Raw genomic sequence first — 25312 nt, forward strand, 5'->3', positions numbered from 1 at the left:
TGAAAAGCTTTCGCGTTGAGACAACTTGGTTAAAACTTCCTTTGCATGACGGAGTTCGAAGATTGTTAAAGGTTTGTGATGTCCCTTGGAAGACTTTGTTTTGCATGATTTTAAGATTGATGAATCGTCCTGACACAAACGTACTGCCTCTTCGAAACTGTCAGCTCCAGATAGCAGATCATCGACGTAGAAATTCTTACTGATGACTCGAGATGCATGAGGATTCAATGATTCGTATTCGATAGCTAACTGTTTTAAGCAGCGTGTGGCTAGAAAAGGAGCACTTGCCGTGCCATAAGTCACAGTATTAAGAGAGAAAGTTTGAAGTTCATCCATGGGATCTGCTCTCCATAGAATAAGCTGCAAAGGATGATACTCCTCTTGGACTAATATTTGTCGGTACATTTTACAGATGTCTGCAGAAATGACATACTGGTGTTGCCGAAATCTTAGCATGATGGAAACCAGATCATCTTGTACCACAGGCCCAACCATCTGGATAGAATTGTAGAATACACCTGATGAAGAGGGAGCTGAGCTGTTAAAGACTACTCTAAGTTTCGTAGTAGAGCTATCCTCCTTTAGAACGCCATGGTGTGGTGAATAGTATCTAGGTTTGGAATTGGATGAAGCAAAAATTGACATGTGGCCTAGATCGTGGTATTCGGTCATAAAATCTGTGTACATGGCCTTTAATTTGGGATTTTTCGAAAGTTTGCGTTCCAGCTGCAAGAATTGGTTTGTTGCCTGTAACTTGGAATCCCCTAAAACTTCTGATGATTTCTTAAGTGGAATGGCTACAGTGAATCTACCATTTGAACCGCGCTTAAAATTATCAGAGAAGTGTTTTTCGGCTTGAAATTCCTCATCCGACAGGATCGGCTCACTTGACAACTCTTCGATTTCCCAAAACTTGGCTAACTGCTTTTGAACATCTAAAGTGGAGAGATGACAGAAAGAATGATTTGGGGTGGAAATGCCTAACGGACCAGAAATGAACCATCCTAATCTACTGTTTTGTAGAATAGGCTTGTGTGACCCGAGAGATATCTTTTCATTATCAAGTAAATCCCAAAATGTATCTGCGCCAATAGAAGATCCACTTGACCTGGTTCATGAAATTTAGGATCGGCTAACTGACAGTGGGATGGTATTTCTAACTGGATGGGATCGAAATAGCAATTCGGTAATTCACCCGTAATTTGTGGGATAACTAAACAAGTTAGTTGTCTTGAAAACTTGGAATAACAAGATTTGAATTTGACAAAGCATGAGTGTTTTATGCTGGAATTGCTTTGACCAATGCCTAAAATTGAGGAATTGAATTTGTGTTTTTCGACACCTAACTTGTTAACAAATTCTGAAGTAATAAAGTTAGACATTGAAGCACTGTCAAGAAGTGCTCTGCATAAATGTTTTTCACCATCAGAATCAAATACTTCAACTACCGCAGTGGCAAGCAAAACTTGGCTTTCGGGGTAGGAATTGTGTAATGTTACCTTACCTTGAATAGGAGTTTTCGATGATTCGGGTTTTGAATCAGAAGAAGTAATCGATTCCTTTTCCGATTCAGCTTGATGCAATAGCGAGTTGTGTTTTTGATTACACTGCCTGCAGTGACCTGAACGACACTTTTCAACAGGATGCCCACTGTGTAAGCAATTGGGGCACAATTTTAAAGATTGAACTGTTTTATACCGTTGGTCAATGGACAGTGCTAGAAACTTCGGACATTGAAAAATGGAATGTTGTTCTTTGCAATGATAACATGCAAATGTCTTCTTTTCATGAGAGGAATAAAATGCTTTCTTTGGTTTTCCTTTGTGCATTGAAACCTTGTCAAGAAAATCAGCGCGATTTGAAAGAAATGATTTTAATTCGGATAAGGTGGGCAGTTCCTCATTGAACTCTAGCTGTTCCCATTCTCTTATCGTATCGACATCTAATTTGCTCGTTATCAAAAATATGATCAAAGGATCCCAAAATTGAGTTTTTATTCCTAAATTTTCAAGTGAACGCATGTTTTTTGAAATGATATCGACTAAATTTCTAAAAGAATTTGACGAATCAGATTTAATATCATGAATGTTGAAAAGAGCCTTAATGTGATTGTGAACCAACAAAGGCTTGTTCTCGAAACGCTGACATAAAATGTCCCACGCTACATCATAATTTTCGGAGGAAATATCAATGGATTGGATACACTGAACTGCTGGCCCTTCTAGTGAAGCTTTCAGGTAATGGAATTTTTCAATAGAATCAAGATATTCACTTTTGTGTACAAGTGAGACGAAAGTATCTCGAAATTCTTGCCATCGCTCATATTGACCCGAAAACTTTGGCAGTTTAATGGTAGGAAATTTCGCATGTGGTTTCCGGTGAAAATTTGAATTTTGAGGAACATTGGCAATGATGGATGTGCTCGAATGAGTTTCATCTTCCGTTGAATTTCTGTTAAAATCATTGTGCGATGAAATGAATTGTTTTGCTTCCGAAATTAAAGCAAAATACGAAAACTCAAATTTCTCCAACTCAGATTCCGTGAAATCATTCGAATTTAAGCCCTCAAGTTCAAACTGAATTTCAGAAAATTCCGAAAGTAAATTCGATTCAATTTCTTTCAAGCGTAATTCAATTTCGAGTAGTGTCGCTCGATTAGGATTTTCAGTTTTCGCGGCATGAAAATAATTTGAAAAACGCGTTAACCTGTTTTTTATGCTAGCCCGTTTTCTTACCAAAATTTGAATTCGAGCATTTACTTCACCATCTTCGGTATCTGGGAAGTCGCTTTGCATATTTGGGTTTTTTGATTTTCTTTTTGCTGGCATTTTTTGAAATTTTTAAAATCAAATCAACAATGAATTATTTTCAGAATTTTGCGAACTCGATATTACTGAGATGCACTGAAATCTCGATTCTAATGCAACGTAAATGACTCTTTGAATTAAATTTACACCAAAATTGCAATTGCAGTTTTTCCAAATGTAATTGGCAAATTTCTTTACGATTGGAACTCCTTTTTACAAAAAAAATTCAACGATCTTTGGATGAAATGTACAATTTTGTTTGGAAAACGTTGATGAACAATGAATGAATGGACGCGAATAACTATACGCAGTCGATCGTCAGTTTGTCTTAGAAAACGGAAAACTTTGGCACTTTTTCCGAATGTCCGTAACGCGAACGCACAACGCGATGAAAAAGTTCCGACGGCGACAGTTTTCTGCATGCAACGAGGTTACCTTGATTTTGCTGTCCGACGGCGAGTTTGTTTTTATCGTTGCGAAAACAATCTCTCACCCGACTGAATACAACTTCAAATGATTGTCCAGGATACGCTGCTGGATGTGAAGACTCTTGAAAAAACCAATTGACTAACCGAATCCGTTCAATGAACCGTGAATCCGAATGAATAGCCAAGAAATTCTTGTTTCTGTCCAAAAATCCGATCGAATGGACCAAAAAATATATAGAACCTCTATACACCTTCGTGTGTGGACTGTATCTTGCTCTCGTACCGTCAAACGCACTTTCCCTTGTGGTGGTCAGTTCGGTACTGGCGCGCTGGGCGGCACCCCTTCGGCTGCACAAACGGTCTGGCACGCACTTGGACCGTGATTGATGCATGATAGTCACGTGACTCTGGCGTGTTCACACATAGCGGGGTTTCACATATAGCAACGAAAACTAATAGGTTCTTAACAGTCTCAACAGAATAGTGTTTTCTACATTTGGGCGGGAGCATCTCCTGAGATACACTAGACTCGCACATATTTTGCATAATTCGCACACGATTCGACACACGCTGCATTACACACGAAATAAGAATGATTACTAATAAACTTAAACTAAGTAGTATACCAAACCAAAGAATATTAAATACAGGTAGGTATAAAATTATTTTCTATTACGGACCACAATTTTAACTCAATTCAAATTCCGAAGCTTTAGGTAATAATCTTGTTGCATTGTATGTTAATGACCACCCTTGGATAATCCCATTCAAAAGAAATTGGTCACTTTCTTATATTTACGAACAGACCATACCATCAACCCTAAAACTCCCTATATATACGAGGTGTGTTCAAAAAGTAAGGTGATTTTTGTAATTGGGCGAGCTAGGTACATCTGATCTTCGACATTTTTTTGTTATGTTGGTACACAGTTTGCAAGTTTATTTTTTTTGTGAGACAGAACTGTTAGACGTGTTTTATGTGCTCTGCGAAATGGAACAAAGAATTTGCATGAAATTATATGTAAAAAATGAAATACAGTGCTGCAAAACACTTGAAATGTTGACAACAGCATATGTTGAACCTACCTTGAGCATAAATAATGTTTATGAGTGATACAAGCTATTCCAAGACGGTCGAGAAGACGCCGATGACCAACCTCGCTCTATACACACCAGCACGTCAATAACGGATGAAAGCGTTGAAGAAGTGAAACAAATGGTGTTGAAAAATCATCGAGTCACTATTAGAGAAGTGGCTGAAGACGTCAGCACCTTCAATTAAATCAATGGAACTTATGTAGTGAGTGTTATGTCAGTTAGAGTTACTTAGAGATAACTATTCATTGGGGAGTAACTTTTATCATTTCCAATATAGGGCGCACACAAAAAAATACTTTTGTTGTTTGCAGGCGTTTTGAAAAATTTTAGTTCTCCGTCCACAACATCCCATCGGTACAATGAAACGACGAATCTATAGAAATCTATCCGTCTCTAAATTATTAACTGAAACTTCCCAACCAACAATCTAAAGAGGGACGTTTCTCATTGAAAACTTTAAACTCCGTAATTTTATTGTTGGCCCCTCAATAGTAAATTTACCGGCACTCTCAAATTCAGGTGCTCAAAGTTTTGGATCGTTCATCAACACCTATTATGAATTCCCGGTTCTTAGTCAGGTTTTCATACGAAGTGGAGCTCTAAAGGGGTTTATCCGTTGGGTAAATTAATATTCACTTCTCTATTAAAAGTACCGTTATAATTTACAGGATATGCGAGTACAAAATCGTCGTTAATTTTGATATTCATTTTTAAAGCATAATATGGTTTGGAATTAAAGCTAGAAATTTATTAGATTCGGTCATAGAGAATAACACAGAAAACATAGCTTCAATGTCAGTGTTATAGATGTACCAATGTGAAATATATTATAGAAAGAAGAAAGTAAGAAAATAAATAAATACGTAAAATAATGATAGTTTTCTACTCCCGTCTGTAAAATACCTAATTACTCATCGATCTAGCGTACCGGAAGCGTCACTTTACCACCTCAGTTTCATTTCCCACGGATCCGAGCCACTTCGGACATTTCCGGGATTTTACTGCAGGGGATCGGGAGCAAGCGGATGTTTTCGCTTTGAATTTTGACGTTTGTCAATTCCGACGGTCATGTCAGCGAATGTATTCGTGTTGTTTTGCAAAAATGTATCCAAAAATTAACGGTCGTAAAAAAAGTATAGTATGCAACACGTTCGCTAAATTTTTAAAGTCACTCGTTTATTAAAAAACGCGTGCGTTTTACGGAATATATTATAAATTTTTCTAATCCCGTCTGTAAAATACCTAAGTACACACCGATCTTGTGTGCGGGAAGCGTCACTTTACCACCTCACTTTCATTTCCCACGGAACCGAGCCACTTCTAACATTATCGGAGTTTTACCGCACGGGTTTGGGAGCAATCGGATGTTTTCGGAGATATTTCCCAAGCATTGAATTTTGACGTTTATCAATTCTGACGGTCATTTCAGTGAATGCAGTAACTAACGGTCGTAGAAAAAGCATAGTATGCAACATGAAATGTTGCATACTATTTTTTTTTTGTTCCACAGTAATGTCCAAAAAACAGTCGAAAATCGCGAAAAAAAGATGGATGCCGGTATCAGATCGAGGTCATTTCTTATAAGCTTATGTGCCTCGAGGAGAGTTAAAAAGGCGGCAAACTTTAATTTTGTAGCTCCAGCGGATCGAAAGTTATTCAGGAAAAACCAAAAGGCGAGGATGGAGAACGGACAAACAGACAGAAGACATTTTTTTTTTCGACGTTAATCATTTCTGTAACAATGGCGTTCTTATAGGACCTACTGTCACCGAGATATAAAATTTTTATACGAACGCAGATACTTTCGAAAAATTCGTTTTTTGAAAAGTAACAAGGAGATGGCCGCTAATACTGTTTTTTAATTTGATACCATAACATATCGAAGAAAACTATTTCTTCAAGATATTGGGATGGATCTTGCTAAGCCAGATATTGAGGAAGAGGAAAATTGAATTAGATGGTCGAAATTTTCCAAAATTTATGACTCCAACTATAAAAAGTACATGAAGAGAATTAAGAAAGGATTGTTGTAAGATCCATAAATATTATAATTAATATAGTTACATACAATTCAAGGCATATTTTGTTTCCACACTCAGAAAAGTAATGCCCTTTAAAATGCACAAGGTATCACGTTGTAATAGATCTGTTTTCTACAATTTAACTAACCAAAATATAACATTTTATTGCGGTCTGTATTTTTTAATTTTCCAAAATTCCTATGAAACGATCAGGTATTTAGACCATAGTAACTAAAGATATAAAAAAGAAAACATATCAGGCTAATATGTGAATTGTTGGGCAACCCTGTATATTTAAAAATAATTTTCAAAAACGGCCCTCATGAAGCCACCTAATACTGTCCTAAGAGTTTTCTACCGGCTTTTTTCATTTCTCCTAGACTAAGACGAATATCGTAGTTCACCCTGTATATGGATTTGCAAATAAATTACGCATTCAGCACCGGTTAAATGGTGAAGTAACAATCACGTCAGCTAGTAACCCTTATATAACTAGTACAAAAAACAAATTCTTTGTCGACAATTAAAAATGAGCAAGACAAAGACAACAATATGATAAAATATTTATGGTAGTCAACGTGCCAATTAAGAGGCGCTTGCCAGGTTCCCCTATCGAGGTCAATAGGCATCTGAAAATACTTCCGCAAGTATGGCTCTACGCTACACCTGCACTGCTTCCCATAATTCGCTCGTGTTTAATAAACCCGTTCTCAGACGTTAGGGAGCGGTCCCAAAGCAGATCCCGTATCTGAGATGTGCATATTAAATGGCCAGCTACTGAATTACGTCAAAACGTTGCGCAAGTATTCATTAGGGAATAGACGCTGTTCAGTTTACTTCTAATTTGCGTAGAACGAGACCTCCTACTCGCTGATCGTTTTCCAAGAAATTATCATCCATGAGGGTCGAGTAGTATGTCGAGCATAAAAAAAAAATAATTTTTTGCTCTGAAATTATTTATTTTGTTGCACTTAAGAATACATTACATGTGTCAAAAAAAATGAACCACTGGGAAATAATGTTTGGAGGCACATATGATGTAACATATAATTTAGACATAAATGTACTAAAGAAAGTTCAAATTCGACAGAAAACAACTACAAGTAGATTGTTTTCCTAAGAGAATCTGATTTGATAGAAAAAATCGCATATTTTATGGTGTGCGAGCGCACCACTGGTAACACCCGGTTTCATTGTTGGTGATATTTTACAAAGCAAGAAGTATGTAAATGCACATTACACTTATTAGAAATGTAAATTATGTGGCTGTGGCAGATTCTACATCTCCTTCGACCTTTATTAGCATGAACAATCATGAAGTGATCTTGATTGCAAATCTTTTGTTTCTTGACAATATTATACAATTTCCATGCATTCACTACTAAATTATCCAGTGAGTTACACCACCATTTTTTTCCAAATACCTGGCACCTGTAATTATATGGAAGTGAAGAAAATATTTACGCATCACATGAACAAAGGCACCAAAGCTTGAAGCCAACCCCTTATAAAAAATTTGCAGGAATGGCGGCCAAAGTAAGGTACCATTTGTTCATCTATGGATAAGTTGAACGAAAATATGCCGAACAGAAGATTTTTTTATTTATGGCATCAAAGAAGGGTCTAACTGTTGAAAATTTATCATTTTTATCCAACAGATTATTGTCAGATAAGTGCAAGTTTTGCTTTATCAATTGGAATCTATTTCGGCTCATACAGTTTTTTGTAAGATCAATTCCTTTGTCGTCATCAGTACACCAATAATGCTAAACATGTCGTGATGAATGATACCCCGAAAACAATAAAATGCCTACAAAATTTAAAAGTTCATTTTTTTGACAACGAGAATTCATGGCGGTTATTGTCTTGAGCATATTTTACCGAAGATTTGAGGCTACTCAATCTGACCTTTCTTCCATTTAACAGTAGAAGCAAGCCTGTCGTTTGCAGAAAGCATACGTCTCCTTTTGAATTCCAGGGTTTCATTATCTGATGAGTTTCATTCAGGTTCAGTAGTTGATGAACTACAGGACTGTTGAAGGGCAGCTGTATCATTCGGTGTACGTAACTCGAGAGTTCCAACTATATCAGTTGGTTTCCCAAACTCTTGTAGATTTATATTAAGGTTCGTATATATCTTCTTCGTCAGTCAAGGTATCCACGTCGGGTGGAATATAGACCAATATGGCGTCAATATGTTCTGTAAATATTTTTTCACGTTATTTTTAGCATAAATTTCCAAGGAATGGAATGCTACAATACATAAGAATACGTAAATCCAAATAATACTTACGACTTTCATTGTAATTGTCCTAATCCATCACGATCTCCTCCATAGCCGTCTCTAATTCCTTTTCAGTCAAATACCTCGGAAATGGCATATTTTACGAACTGTAACGTTCACTGCACAAGGCACAAACTAATACTAAAGAACACGCTAATTGTTGGATGTTTATTCTATATGCGCTGACTTGTCTAGACTTGCAATAACAAAATTTTTTTTCAAAGATAAAATCAGTGATGCATTCACGCACCAAAAAATAAATCATAATGAATATAGTATTTCCAAAATAGCAATACAAATACAAAATATATTTTTTTTACTATTTTGGATTTACTTGAAAATGTGATACAAATTTATGTACCACATTTGTTAATTTTTGAAGTCATATATAAGATCTTTCCTTTACACATAAAATAGCGATTTCTACGGTTTTATGTCCATTAGTAGTGATAATAATAAAATTTCTAAATGGATGTGCAAAAATGTTTCCTGGATCTGACAAAAAAAATCATAGAATAGGTGGTGCATTAGCGCACCACTGGGACAAAATGGGTTAAAAAACTTTTGGAAACAACAAAGTGCAGCAATGCTAATAATAAAAAAAATGTTCAACTAATATCTCCCATAAAGAAGTTGCGTTATGCGTAGTATAAATCATTTATCTCTGAGTACACATAAATGTGCACTTGATGGTATAGTCCATGACTTAGACGAGACTTGGTTCGACACGCATGACACTATACCAAAAGGGTGGTCAAATTCTTTGTCGCACTGCCTTTTGCATGTACCTGCATCTACAGGAAAAAGAATATAGCTTTGCTACTTTCAGCAAAAACCATCAAGGACTGCTCATAAAGTCAATGAACGTTTAGGTATATATATTATGTCTTTTCATGGCATTTATCGATCAGTCGGCCCTTCGCTTGTAGAGGCAGCACCTTTGGCAGAACGAAACTCGTTGAAAGCGACAAAAGTTGCAGAGTTTTTCGTAACCCCAACAGATGATGATGATTCTGCTGACAATGATTTGGACACAATGAATCAATAATATTTTGTGTTTTTTACGGTTTCCATTATTTCAATACTTGTAAAATTGGACAATAAAAAAGTGTCAATATAAAGTGTAAACATTGTTTTGAGACACTGTGCTTTTCTATTCCGAGTAGATAAAAACACATTTCTATAGAAAACCTTAATTTTCCCAAATAAGCGATTTATTTACATATTATAAAACCTTTTTTAAAAGAATCTGTCTGTCCTCTCAATTGTCTCATTAGTGTTTTAGTGAGAGAGCCGGGTAAGTGTACTATATCCCCCCGGTGAACAAAAAAGGAAATTAGGCCGCTACATATACAGGGTGAGTCAACGAGTAACGAGTAAAGTTCATTATCTGATTGCTTCCAAAAATCGTGAGAAACTGGTAAATGGAATGGTGAATATTGAAAGCTCAATCGTAACATTACTTCCTCTCATTGAAGACGCCTGAAAGTATACAAATTTTGTTAAAAAACATGAACAATTTGAATTTCTAAAATGTGCATTTGCATCAGGCAACAGTCCAGATGCGTTCCAAAGATCGATGTGCGACATTTTCGACATTTCGATTTGGAAAATATTGCTCTTTATTACACAGAAGAAGGAACAAATTGATTTAAATTGGTCATATAAGTAACAAAGAATAACCTAACTAACCGTTTCTGAAGAGAAGAGCCGAATTTTGAGGGTTTTTGTCAAAGATGGTAAAATACAGCCTTCGAAAGATGCAACGATAGGCATTTATAATTCATACCGTAATCTGTAAGCAAACTCGTTCTTAATAAATATATAATTCAAGAAAAGAAAATCGAAGCTTTCGAAAAACTTTCTAATTACCCAATTTATTGTAAAATCAGAGAAAGACTTATTTATTTGTATTTACTTAGTTGTCAGATAAAAATTGACAATATCATTTTGTCATGACCAAAAATTACTTAATACGAAAAATTTAAAATAAATCGCAAGTATATGACATGCTGAAAAGAAGTTGAAGGGTTTTGTAAGGTCTTCCATTCAAAAAATAGTATTTATGGTGGGCTACCGAGATTTTTCAATTTAAAATGATCCAAATATATTCGTTTCTATCAATAAGGTGTGTATGTTTTTCCGTCACGCTTTTTTTAGTCACGATGTATACTTTAAAATAATTAAATAAAAATAATTGTGCATCCTAATAATGTTTACAACTTTTGTATATACGATTTTCTCATAACCAATGAGATAATGAAATTTACTTTATTGTTAACTAACCCTGCATCGGTATTCAGTTAAACCAACAATTGGCCGAATATGAAAAGTGTAACTTAAATTTAAGATTTAACTTAACTTAACTAAAATTTAAATTTTTCAAATTAATAATTTTCCTGCTAACTGTAGTGGTTTAAAATTCATCCAATATCTTTCAAGTTGAGATGTATCTTTTAATATTACTTTTTCTTAAAATTGTGCATGATATCCTACTAAAACAGTGCCCTCTAGTGCTAATTTTTGCATTCATTAAATATGCGAACAATATCCTTTATCAAGGGTATTGGAGGTTTTTAATAATTCGCCAACCAAAACAAAGGATTCGGCCGGACCGTCCCTGCGCGCAAACGAAAGTGCAATATTGTTTGATACGAAAGGAATATAGATATTTTGAAAAGACAAATTTCGCGTTTGCAGCAGTCAGAAGGGAATTTTATTTACCGTAGAGCCGGATAGAGCCCTCCGTTTCCCCGAGGGAATTCTTCGAGATGCAGCGATAGTTGCCGAAGTCGACCGTTTGGAGGTTCCGGACGGTCAATTTCATGTGAGCCCTGGAACAGAATTCGCGAATTATTTAGTGCGATGAAATTGGATTTTTTGAGTAGTAGGCCAGACGTGTATCGTGTACGGATTGCAAAGTAAGAAACCGTTCCGCAACAATGTTTGCTTTATTTTGCCAATTAATTTCCGTTTGTAGTTCGGAATTTGCCGCGAATGGTTGTTGCACAGTTTACTGAACCTCCTGAGTCGGCCCAATTAATATTTTTGCGTTAGACTTTAACGGTTACGTTATATAAAATCTGAGGGTGCTGAGACCTTATAGAGTTTATAATCAGAAATTCATTCAAATTTACTAGATTAAGAGCGCTACAAATGATCTACAATGCGCTTGTTCGTAGCATAGTAGAATAATAATAACAATAATAATAAAAAGAAACTTCCTGTCACCCCTCATGATTCTAAAATTCCACGTCTCTACGGACTCCCAAAGATTCACAAAGTATTCTCTAGCAAAATATCCAGCTTCCGTATTCAAACCCTTTACAGGGAAAACTCATAGGTTTATACTTAATTAATAATTAATTAAATAATTAAAAAGCATTATATTAGATACACAAGATATTCTAGTTAGTTCTGACGTAGAATATTTCTTTACCAAAGTTTCTATTCCTGAAACTCTCAACATTATTTCAGATACATGGAAATCCGAGAATCCGGAACCAAACTTTCTAATCTTGGTTGAATAATGCTTATCTGGAAAGTGTTTTTCTTATAACGGTCAAATTTTTGAACAAACGTCGGGAACAGCTATGGGTTCTCCACTGTCACCAGTTATCGCGAATATACTTGTGGAAGCCTTTCAGAATAAAGCTCTCGACACTTTTCATCTAAAACCACAATTGATACTTATGTTATGTGGCCTCATTGCCAAGCATTTCCAGTAGATTCTCTTAGACATTTAAATTCTATACACCTTAACAAACGTTTTCCGGTTTCAGTCAAGCTCTGAAGAAGCCAACAGGATGATTGGCGAAACGCAAATTCGACTTAGAAAAAACCGACGCAGGAGGAATCCAGAAGTTTTGTAAGAAATAATAATAATAATTATAATAACAATAGTATAAACTATACAGGTAATTATTTAACAACAAATTATATGAGCACTGCGATACATATAAGTTGATTTCAGAAGAGCTTTAGACTGTAAACAACAATCGTTGATTCTGTCATTACAAAACAAGCCCAAACAAACAGGCGTAATCTCTACATGTGTTTGTTACATTGACTACAAAAAAGCCTTTGATTCCACCAAACATGGTTCCTTGTTGAGATGTTTGGAAATCTATAGAATTGAGCCTAAAATAAAATGCGTCTTCTAGTCTATGATGAAAAACTGGCGAGTAAAAATACACGTGATAAGCTGGGTATAATCAACATCAAAAGATGCTTTTCCAAGGCTCTTTCATCCATGTGGTTCATACTGGCACTTAACCCATTCTCAACTCTTCTGAATGAAGCTTAGATAGGATACAAGTCACAACCCAAAGGCAATTAACTAAACCAACTAACCAAAATAAACCACCTGGATGGTTTAAAATGTATGCAGAAAATCGAGCAAGACTGAACAGTCTCATTGCTAGCGTGAAAACATTCAGTGACGATATTAAGATGTCATTTGGACCATCAGGTTAAGAAGAAGAATCTTTCGAAAGCATCGCGGACTTAGAACAAGGCTGTTTGTACAAACATTTTGGAAGGTTTAGATTGAGCAACTCGCCAGATGTTAACAAATTCAGATGTTTACACCCCAACTGATTAACATCGCGGCTTTATATCCCTAGAAAAGAAGGTGGCAGGGGGCTTCTAAATATAAGTAAAACTTCCATTCAGTTTATAAGAAAGGTTGATAAAAACTTCACACCACTCAACTTAGATATGCCAATAGTAACCGATACACTCGAAGTCACATTAAGGGTTATCTTTATTTTGAAACTGAGGGCTTTATGCTCGTAATACAAGACAAGATAATTAGAACTAGAAATTATGAAAAACACATATATTGAAAATCAACACCATTGATAAATGTGGGAAATGCAGCAATGCTGGAGAACGGGTGGGTGTAGCGCACTAGCAGGTAATGCTTATTTAGGAAGGCACAATCAACAATATAAATTCTCGGTATGGTACTAACGGATATAACGGTCGCTCACAACAAACCAGATATTCTCCTCATTAATAAACAGGAAAAAAAAATGAAAATCATTGATATTGCCATACCGCTGACCTAAAATTTGAGATCTAAGGAAGCTGAGAGTTCGAAAATTAGAAGATCTGGTCATCCAGCTAAAAAAAATCTGGCATCTTAATGAAGTAACCATATGTCCGTTGGCTATGTCAAAGGAAGGAATTGTTACAAAAAATTTCAAGAAAAACCTGGAGAAACTAGACATGGAGAATAACATCTTTGATGCATCACAAAAAGCTATAATACTATAGACCCTAGGTGAGAAATCTGAGAAATCTGAGACCGATGACAATAATAATACTAGTAATAATAATAGTAATACTTAACATCCCTGACAGAGATGCTCGACAGCTGCAGAACCTGAGAAAAATATTTCCATGAAGTGTCAAAAACAAGCCAACTTCATCGGGCAGTAGTGAGCGCTGACAGGAATCTAACGCCACTGAAGTTATTGGATCAGAACTTTGATCCCACAGCAAATATGAAGACACCAGAGCAACTTAAAGACCAAGGGAAACGCAAAACGTTGCATTAGAGATACCCTCTCACTATAGCGAGTGAGGAGATGAACACTATTGTACCTTCGACCTATTTAAGAAAGAGACATTTATACCTCGAAACGAAAGGCTTTATAACCGCATTGCAAGTAATACCCACCAGATTATACAGAAAAGAGATTCTGCGTGAATAGATCCCGAATGATAGATGTCGTATGTATGAAGAGAAGAAAGAGTATTTTGATCAAGTTCTGGTATTAGCGCCTATACCCTACCTCGACAGACAAAACAGAGTTGCTGTTTAATACATCAGGCCCGAAGGTTCAAATTTATGAACATACAAGACACAACAGCGTATTATCAATATGTGCCAACACCAATTTGCGAAGATGGAAGGCAACGCCTGTATTGGGCAAGGATAATTCTTACCGGCCCCCCAATCCCAAACAATATACCTTAACGGAGGAGAAAATAAGCTACATTTTAGATATCGCTGTACCCCTCCCCCAAAAACATGGGAAAAAATACACAGAAAAAATAAATACATAGTTACCGTTAGATGTGGAAGATGGAGAAAGTAGTTGTGGCTCCAATACTAATTGGAGCGTCAGACGAAATCAAAAAACACTGCAAGAAAGCTTGAAGAGGTTAAATCTACAATCTAAACTTTACTTCCTAATTCAGAAATTAGACATATGCAGTATTGTGAGGATAATCCTTGGAATGCAGGACTACAGGCATTTTCAATGCCATCAGAAAGCTCACCATCTCGTGAACAGATCGATGTGACAGCTTGAAGCACTAGGAAATAATAATAAAAATAAAATAATCAATATAAACCATTGAGAACCAGAAACCGACTTAATAAAGGAGAGGATTTTTTTCTTGACGGAACAACCATACATGTACATAAGAATTCTCCACAAAATATAACATAAAGAAGTAATAATCACATGGATCAGAGTTTGAAAAACCTCTTTACAACCTTTTAAAAAGCAAACTTAACGCAAGAAATCTTTTCACAGCCATAATACTATGCCATGTCCACTCTTCAATACTCCTTTGGAATAGTTACTTGGACCCAAATAAATCTCGAATCAATAAACAGGAAGATAAGAATAGAATTTACAAAATAGAGAAAACAGTCAACAAATTATAGGCATTAAAATAAAATTCCATCACTAAAACAGTGAACTTCGTCAAGCTATAGTGAGAGCGGATACAGGATACATATCTAAATTTTTTATACAAAAGTGGACGATGACAGACTTCAAAATTGGAGTTCAAATGAATTGCATGGTACATTTATTAATGACTTACAGAAAGATACAGTAGATAAATGTAAATTAGTGGAAGATTGGAACGCCTTTTCCAGAAACGGAAGGGTTTATGATTGGCATACAAGATCATATTATTAAAACAAGAAATTATCAAGAGCATATCCTTAAGGAAGAAATACCAACAGAGAGGTGCAAAAAGTGCAGCAAAAAACAAGAAACTGTGATACATATATTATCTAGCTGTGAATACCTGGCGACAAATAAATATCTAGAACCGCACAACAAAGTTGCTACATCAATTTACTTAGAAACACTGGAAACATTTAAGCTTGAGTCTCAAACAATGTGCCAAACTACAAGTATAAACCACCTCCAATTGTAGAAAATCAGACATTACAGATGTGACAGTAAGACCCAACAGGCCGGATATTACAGTTATTAAAAAACAATCCAAGAAAGCTCTACTAATTGATACGGCGGTCCCAAATAACTCTAACATAAAAAGCAAATATAATGAAAAGCTGCATAAATATGCTGACCTAAAGAGAAACTTAAAAAAGCTGTGGCATCTCGAAGCCGAAGGGGTCAAGATTGTTCCGGTTCTTTTATCATGTGCGGAGTCGATTCCAAAGAAACTGAGCACTTCGCATGCATCGTAGGATCATTTCTAGAATAGAGACACGTACGAAAGTCTTACTGTTATTTACCAGCGATAAACTTTCTATACTATACTAATATTCCTGTTGTATCACAAAACATTTTCAAAATTATAATCAAACAATTTTTTTTATTTATAAATACAGAATTAAAATCCATTTCCTAGTTTTAAATAAATGCTTGTGTCAAGGGGAATAAATGTTTAATAGGCAATAAGTCAATTAATTATTTAATCATAATTAATCATGATTACAATTGACCCATAATTGTCCAGGGGCATTGTTTCATTTTTTAGCAACTAGCAACTATTTATTATTTTCAAATTCAAGATGTTTTCGGTGTAAATTTATGCGAGGAAGCTATATCGGCGATTCAGGACTTCCATGTTTGTCAAATGTCAAAGATACGTCACCGCCTATATATGCATATGATATGGATTATTAAAATTGAATGAAAATCCATTCAAAGAGCTAAAAATATACAGGGGTTCGTTTAAAACTAACATTTGGACAGGTATCACTGTTTTGAGTCACAGTTTCGAATTCGATAATACCAGATGAAGATTGTATCTCCAGTGAGACACTTAAACTCCCTGTATATCCAATACGGGTTCTTGAAAGTGTCCACAACGTTAAAATTTTTAATTAATACAAAGATTTGACAGATATAGCGAAGCATCCCTTTCGAGTGAGACACTGAAAATGATATCCCTATATATAATTTTCGTGAGATATATATCTGAATAAAATTGAGACGAATTTTGCTAATTGCTAATATGTGAAATGGCAGAATAACTTTACCAATTACCAATACCAAATAATTTATATAAAAACTTTCCCAATCAATCTATGAAGGTAACATGCAATATGACAACTGGTTTATCTCCTCTTCGCAACCCGTTTTAGACCACAATTTTTCTTTCATTAGTCTTTAAGTTTCTATGCAGACATAAACATAAACTACATTTCATGAAAATGTTCTGCATTTAGAATAGAAAATCTTTTGGCAAAAGTGAGGTAGACTTCGAATGTAACTTAATGCTTTAAGTTTTAAAAATAGATTAAATAAAACTTAATTAATTACAGATAATTTTTTGGTCAGTTTACTTTGATAGCGGTGCTCAGGGAAATTGATAAATAAAACGACCCAAATATAAGTTTAATTCTCCAACGAAATTAAAACCAGGTTCCCAAGAAATACGGCGAAAGGAAATTGAAGTGTCTACAGCTGCCAAAGTGTACGGAGTAGAGAAAAGTTTGGATGCAGAAGAGGAAACTTTTAACGGTATTGGGAGTGATATATCCGTGCTAGATGCAGCGGATATTTGGAGTGATTCCCATTGGTGAAAACATAAAGTAAGGACACATGTCAGAACGGTTTATCCGGGATACATTAAAGTTTGCCCTTTTTGCAATATTATTATGCAAAAATTATTATGCTCTTAATATAAAGGCATCTTATAGGTTAAATGACGTACGATTTTCAATATAAACGACTTGTAACTTGGTAAAAAATTTACCAAAATTAAAAAAATAATCGTTTTAGTTCTCAAATGCATGGTAATGTTTTAAAACATCGTCGTTTGTTAAAAATGTTTTTACTTTATTAGAACAATAAATGTAACAATAATTACACATGATTATAATACAGAGATGGGTTACTTATTTTAAGATGAAGTAATAATAAGAACACATTGCGAATAATAACTTAGTGTTTTCTCATCAACACTGAAACACTTGCTATTTCTAGCGTGGAAAAATGTGTTTTTTATAGTCCTACAAAGTAACTACTTTCTAAATTAATTAATTAAATACTATTTTAACCAAAAAATGGTCACCTTCTACGAGTACATTATTAAGCCTTAATGTACTTTATCCGGTAGATTACTGTAAAGTTTAGTCATGTAACTTAAGATTTCGGCTAATCCAACTTGACTATCTGATAACCTATGGTTACTTATGATGATTTCATTAACTGCCTAAAAGACGTACTCCAATGCTTGCCGCGCCATCTACATTCTAAAGTGCTAATCATCATCCAGGAATGTTAAAACATGGAATAGCCGCCCCCAAGAATCATAACAATGAGCTTATGCTTATGCTGAGAACGATGCGAGATCTAGAAATGCTTGTTTAGATGCCTATTGTTTAAGTTATTTTTGGTTGCGAATAAAAATTTGTGTGAGAATTTCTTTGTGCGGACACGACTCATGAAAGTGAATTAATCAGAGTTTATTTGCGATTATCAAGTTCATACAATCTGGTGCATGACATATAGTCCTGTCAAGAATCGTGACCTGGAAGTTTCGGTTGTTGGTGTTGCAAATTTAAGAAACGTTAATCTGCAGATACTATTCGATACAACTGTGGAATGACTCGATAATGAAACTGTGGCTTAATTTTCTAAAGAAACTTCCACATGCTACTGTAACTGACGCTTCGCCAATCGTCCTGTTGGTTTCTTCAGAACTAAATTGAAACTGGCTCGCATTCTACTCTGTACCTGCTTATATAGTATTCGAAGGGGGAGGAGAGCTAAGGGAGAGGCATGAACATGGTCTCGATTTTTGACTTTTGACAGTGGCAACAAAGATATTAAGCGTTCAATCACAAAATACAGTTTGCCACAATCTTCCCACTTGAAACTGTCAAAAGTTCTTAAGATATAATGGGTGTTTCTTTTTGATGTATAGAACTTAAATTTGGCATTACTGTTCAATGGTTCTGTGCGGAATACGTATCACGCAATACGTTCATTTTATCGTCGACAAAATCGTCGATTAGAGCAGTTAATTCGATTAACTCGCACCACGTTTACTCTTATTGATAACTCGCATCCCCAGAGACGCCATATGGTGCGTACAGAAGAAGCTATTGCTGCTGTAGAGCGTAGCATTGAGGAAGACCCGAATGAGTCCATCCGCCATCGAGCACAGGAATTGGATCTATCTCCATCTACTTTATGGAATATTTTGCGGAAGGATCTTGGTTTACGTACTTACAAAATCCAATTCGTGCAAGAATTGAAGCCAAACGATCATCAAGTAAGGCGTAGATTCGTCAAATAAGCTCAAAACGAGATTGCCGTTGATTTTCATAAGCGAATTTTGTTTTGCGATGACACTTCTGCTTGAATGGCTACGTCAACAGACAAAACTGCCGCATTTTGAGCGAAGCTAATCTTCAAGTGTATGTCGAAACACCATTACATCCAGAAAAACTGACTGTTTGGTGCGCTTTATGGGCTGGTGGAATCATTGGTCCGTACTTTTTCAAAAACGATGATGCCAGAACGTTACAGACAAAGGTAATCGGTATAGAGGTATGATTACTAACTCCTTTATTCCTGAATTGAATAACCATGATGTCCAGGAGATTTGGTTTCAACAAGACGGCGCAACATGTCACACAGCTCGTGCTACAATCGATTTGTTGAAAGACACGTTTGGTGACAGCCTAATTTCACGTTTTGGACCTGCGAATTAGTCTCCAAGATCTTGTGATTTAACACCGCTAGACTACTTTCTGTGGGTCTATGCGGATAAGCCACAAACGCTTGACTATTTGGAAGACAACATTCGCTGCCTTATTGCCAATATACGGCCACAAATGTTGGAAAAAGTCATCGAAAATTGGACGTCCAGATTGGGCTATATCCGCGCCAGCCGTGGCGGTCATATGCCAGAAATCATATTTAAAATGTAATGCCACAAGATTATCTCTCGGATAAATAAAATTCATGTCAATCGAATAAGACATGGTTGTTTTATTACAACTTAAAGTTCTATAAAAAAAAACACCCCTTATATAGTCAAATTCCGTTTGACATTCCAGGAGTTTACAGCATTCCTTGCATATACGGCAAAGAATATATTGGAAAGATCGGACCAATGTATTAGCTAGATAACACGAAATTCTTGCATATATCGACGAAAAATCCTAAAATCTAGAGAAATCTACAAGCAACCAAACAATTTTAACCGTGACTCAACAATATTTGTTATTAGCTCCACCCCCTCAAACAATATATAAGGAGGGACAGAGTAACAGCGAGCCAGTTTAAGTTAATCTCTGAAGAAACCAACAGGATGATTGGCGAAGCAAGCTTGATTTATAAACAGCCGACTAGAAAGAATGCAGAAGATTTGTAAATGTAAACTGTGGCTTGTTGAGTTGAACTTTTTAAGGTTGGAAATAGTAAATTCTCGTTTGAGTTAGTGATTTTGGTTAAAATGTGCGGTGTTGTAGATTTATAGTGCAACTCGTAAGTTTTTGTTTACGTCGAATTCTACTCCAAGTGACATTAACAATTGATGCATTTTAAACAAACTGATAGGACAGTCTTAAAGTATTTACACATTAAAAATTTGTTTAAAAGGTTTCGTAGCAAGTAGTTTTGCCTAGAGAGCATCATTATCACAATCCTCTTCATCTTAACGACAACGCAAAGAATGATTCGAATGATGACTTTGCCATTTGACACCTTCCTTATTTTTAAGCGTTTTATTTTAGGCATCCTCCATATCCATATTTTAAGCATTCGTCACACATTTCAAATGCTTTAATTTTAGTTCATTTATTTAAACATAGCACTTAACCCTTTATTGCAACATTGAGATTCTCGTTTATCAAGAACTTTTTCATTCACAACGCAACCCAAATGGTTCAATATATTGAAAATACCTGGGAGATTAGCTCTGGAGATAATGTTTTAGCGATGTTAACTTTAAGGCCGAATTATTGACTTGTCTCACTAACGGCATTTTTCGTTATTTATTATATCTTTATCGTCCAAGCCTAATTTCTCATGGTAAGTTATTAGTCAACGAAACATATAACAACGTCGTTTCGTTGGCCAAGGCAGTTCTGGAACAAAGTGCAAAGAGTGAAGATAGCTTATTTTGTTCGAAATCGCCTTGCAAATTCCAACTGGCTGGATTCACTAACCTTTTCACATTTTCTGAACAGCATAGTGTGCAGCACTCGAAGAAAAGGAATCATTAAACTTATGAGACGATCGTCTTTACGTTTTTTAATTTTTTTCAATTTTAATATTTTGTTCGTTTAATTGGTGGAGAGTTCCTGACAACATTAGGCTTATTGCCATTTGATATCTGATGATGGATTGCAGTATAGGGACGGTGGGGTCTGTGGTCTGTCATCATCAAATAGGCTCACTGGATATCTTTTCCACGTTTCCAGTACCTTGTCAGGACCTAGAGTGACTTTATTCTGATCACCCCTTAAGCGAATGATCGATGACATTCCTGTATTCGACATTTATCTCCTTCATCTTTTTATGGAGCTGTAGTACTTCCTTGACTCGAAAACAAACGTATTACTATAATTATTGAATCCAGTGTTGTCAAATATGTCTAAAAAACATACCTGCCACAAATTTATTGTTTCCTAGATTATTTTTATCGATTTTTATAGTTATTCTGCTTCCTGCTTAAGCAAAATGAGCCACCATCTAAGAATCGGTTGATTATAAGCATAAGCAGCCCTAGGCGAATCTTTCGAGCGAGTAGTAGTTGCAATTTGTCATTTTTAATATTGCAGCGCATCGATCATCGATATATATCAACATATAATTAACAACACGCTGCTTCCAACCGATTTAAGCCAATGAATATTTAGAGCCAAATAATAATGACAAAATTGGGACACGATAATGCGTTCGAAAATAAAGTAGGTTTCGACAGCATCTTTGTTATTAATATTGATGGCTACGTTTCGAAAATTAAACGCCAATGTAGCGTTTTGTGAGGTGTGGGAATTTTTGGTGGCAAACAGATTTATTGGTATATTAAAATAGAAATGAAGTACGAAGCATCAAATTGAACGATAACTGGATGCAACAACGGGCACCAAGAAAGCATGAAACCGTATTATGAGTTACGGTCTATCAAAAAGTGTTTGTTAGTAGAGTTCTCCGAACGATATACCGTTTTAACAACCTTTTATGGTTTTGACTTCGGAATGAGTTTAAGAATGGCCGAAAGGAACCATTGTTTTCAGCACGTGTACCACAAGCCAGGGCTGTATTTAACATGTTGACTGTTGTATTTTAAGAGTAGGCAAATCTTCATTGATTAAACTGTTATATTAATCCATATTAGTATGCTTTATATAAATCTTCCTGAAACAGTCTCTACTTGAGGTAGTTCGATTTCAAGTTGAATTTGTCCGTTTGATATTATATTATAAACACGTTAGTAAGGATAAACTAATTTCCAATTTAAGGGTTTAACATAATGACTGTAAAATATTTTCCTAGGAAAGCAATGTCAATTTTATAAAACAGTGTTTTCCTAGCCGTCGAATTATTGAGGGTTACAAAGAGAAACCCAAACGAGGTAGGCCAGCGGTTAGACCTTCATAAAATTTACCAAAGTTAAATTCCGAATTATCTCGTAAAACGGTATATCCTTTGGAGAAGGCTACATACTCTACTGCTACCAAATAAATATGCAGTATCTCGCACCGAAGATTTATTGACGCACAAACCTATTATTAGTTGGTAGGTACGACATTACACCCAAAAAGTCTCCACACAGTAAAATTGATATAACAAATACTTGTGAAATATCTTTAGAAAATTAAATATTCGGCAACATATGCGTTTAGTACCGAAGCGCTGAAAGACCACCAAAAATCAAATAGGATTTAATTAAATTAGGCAAATTTTTGAGGAATAAGTCGCAATTTCTGACGTAAGTCAGAATTTCTGATAAATAAGTCAGAATTTATGTTAAATAAGTCATATAGACATAAACCTCTCGTAGGGGATATCGCGAATCGAAACATCAGATAAACAGCGTAATTCATAAAGAATGCACATTGTATATATTATAGATACTAGAACCCAGAAATATGATAAAATCCCAACGTTTGATTTGAATTTCCTTTCATTGCTATTAACGAAATTGTTACTGTTAAATACAGATTTTTCATCTTTTATATAAAATGCAACTAACCAAAAAAATTAACAGAGCTAGACGCCCCATGTATGAAAAATTAAAAAAAAGTCAGGGTTTCATCTTCTTTCAATCAGAAATCGACAGATATAAAAATATGATTCGATTTATCTAGATAATATGGTGAAACTAGCGCCCTCTAGAAGCAGCGTCCAAATAAGTTTAAAATTCTTACTTGTTTTTAAGAAATTCTGACTTATTTTTCAAAAATTCTGACATGTTTCTCAGAAAATCTGACTTATGTCAGGAATTTTGACATGTTTTTCAGAAATTATTACTCATTCTCCATAAATTTGTCAAGTTTTGCAAAGCAAACCAAAACCTCTATTTTTGAAATTGACTTTTTTTTCAAAATATCTGACATGTTTCTCAAAAATTCTGACTTGTTTCTCAGAAATTTTGACTTATGTCAGGAATTTTCACTTGTGTTTCAGAAATTATGACTCATTCTCCATAAATTTGCCAAGTTTTGAAAAAGTAAACTAAAACCTATGTTTTGTAAACTATATGAACAAGTTTTATGGAATGTTGGTGCAACGTGACATTCAATCCCACTTGAAAAAATTTGAGGAATGACAGACATCCCAGTTGAAGTTGTGATGTATTGAGTAGCAATTTCTGATATAAGTAAGAATTTATGTTAAATAAGTTAGAATTTCTGAAATAAATCTCTCGTAGGGGATATTGCGAATCGAAACATCAGATATACAGGGTAATTCATAAAGAATGCACATTCTATAAATTATAGGTACTAGCCCCAGAAATATTATAAAATCCCAATGTTTGATTTGAATTTGAATTGCAAATAAGTCAAAAAAATCAACAGAGCTAGACGCCATATGTATGAAAAATAAAAAAAAAAAGTCAGAGTTTCATCTTCTTTCAATCAGAACTCGACAGATAAAAAAATATGATTTTATTTATCTAAATAATATGGTGAAACGCCCAAATAAGTTTAAAATTGGCAATTGGCATGTCAAAAAAACGTAAAACTGCCAATTTTTATTATTATACTATAATAATTTTCTCAATCAATGAAAAAATAAACCATTTTCCTTTTCGGAAACTAGCAATATTTGTATGTTGAGCTCAATTAAAATATTTTGGTGTCTGGAACCTCCAGTTCAGAAATTGCCTATTATTTATGAATTACCCTGTATATCAGGTGTTTCGATTCGCAGTGTCCATTACGAGAGACTTATTTCACAAATTCTGACTTATTTTTCAAAAATTCTGGCATGTTTGTCAGAAAATCTGACATATCAGGAATTTTGACATGTTTTTGCAAGAGCAAACTAAACCCTATATTTCTGAAATTCTGACTTATTTTTCAAAAAATTTGACATGTTTCTCAAGAATTCTGACTTGTTTCTCAGAAATTCTGACTTATGTAAGGAATTTTCACTTGTGTTTCAGAAACTATGACTCATTCTCAATAAATTTGCCAAGTTTTGCAAAAGTAAACTAAAACCTATATTTTATATACTATATGAACGAGTTTTATGGAATTTTGGTGCCTCGTGACATTCAGTCCCATTTGAAAAAAAATGAGGGATGGCATCCCAGTTGAAGTTGTGATGTATTGAGGGTAGTTTTCGATAGGCCACTAGAAGTATAACACGTGCGTTTTAAATAATTATTTCGCTTGTATTCGCTTAACCAAAAACTTGTAGTTCTGTTTGTGAAAACAAATTGGAGTTTGTATGTGTCTGGAAACCTTTACTTATTGATCGTATGAGTTTGCACGATTAGAGTTTGAATCGGGAGCGTGTAGTTTTGTTTAGTGTTTTAGGAACATTACTTTACATGTAGCTATTTTCCGTAGTCTCGGCTCCGTATTTCTTAGTCGGCAGCAGCATTACGTTATCTCTGACCCAGTAACTGATTGCCTTCGGGTGAGCTTCTGTGTGGCACTCCAGCGCGACGTCCGTTCCCGCTGGAGCTCCCACTAATTGATTGGGGACCCAAATCATAGGTGGAACTGAAACCAAAAATGAAAATTAGAAGCAAAACCTATCATGCGGTCGGGGTAAATATTAGTAACGTCCATCACTACAGACCGGACGTTATCCCACAAGAGTTAGGAAGCTTTTTGGAGTATAATGAAGTTAACATACAGGGTGATTCACGCTGAGCGGCTTATGAGAAGAGAATATTTCACGCCATTGTCTTATTGTTTATGCATGAGGACTGACATAGTTAACTTGGGAGAACAATTCTGCATATTCCTCT

At 35.2% G+C, this 25312-nt stretch overlaps 1 protein-coding gene across 2 annotated transcripts in view; it reads right to left on the bottom strand.

Moving 5' to 3' along the window:
* LOC132707098 (lachesin) overlaps positions 1-25312 on the bottom strand; it is a 325155-nt gene that overhangs the window by 90593 nt on the left and 209250 nt on the right. For both annotated transcript variants that reach the window (XM_060678778.1, XM_060678777.1), the window contains exons 6-7: positions 24887-25061; positions 11363-11472 (exon numbers count right to left, since the gene is read on the bottom strand). In XM_060678778.1, coding sequence (XP_060534761.1) covers positions 11363-11472; positions 24887-25061 — 285 coding nt within the window. The remainder of the gene's footprint in view (positions 1-11362; positions 11473-24886; positions 25062-25312) is intronic.

The sequence above is a fragment of the Cylas formicarius genome, unplaced genomic scaffold (assembly GCF_029955315.1).
Source record: "Cylas formicarius isolate icCylForm1 unplaced genomic scaffold, icCylForm1.1 PGA_scaffold_9__14_contigs__length_23061073, whole genome shotgun sequence".
Taxonomy (NCBI): Eukaryota; Metazoa; Arthropoda; class Insecta; order Coleoptera; family Brentidae; genus Cylas; species Cylas formicarius.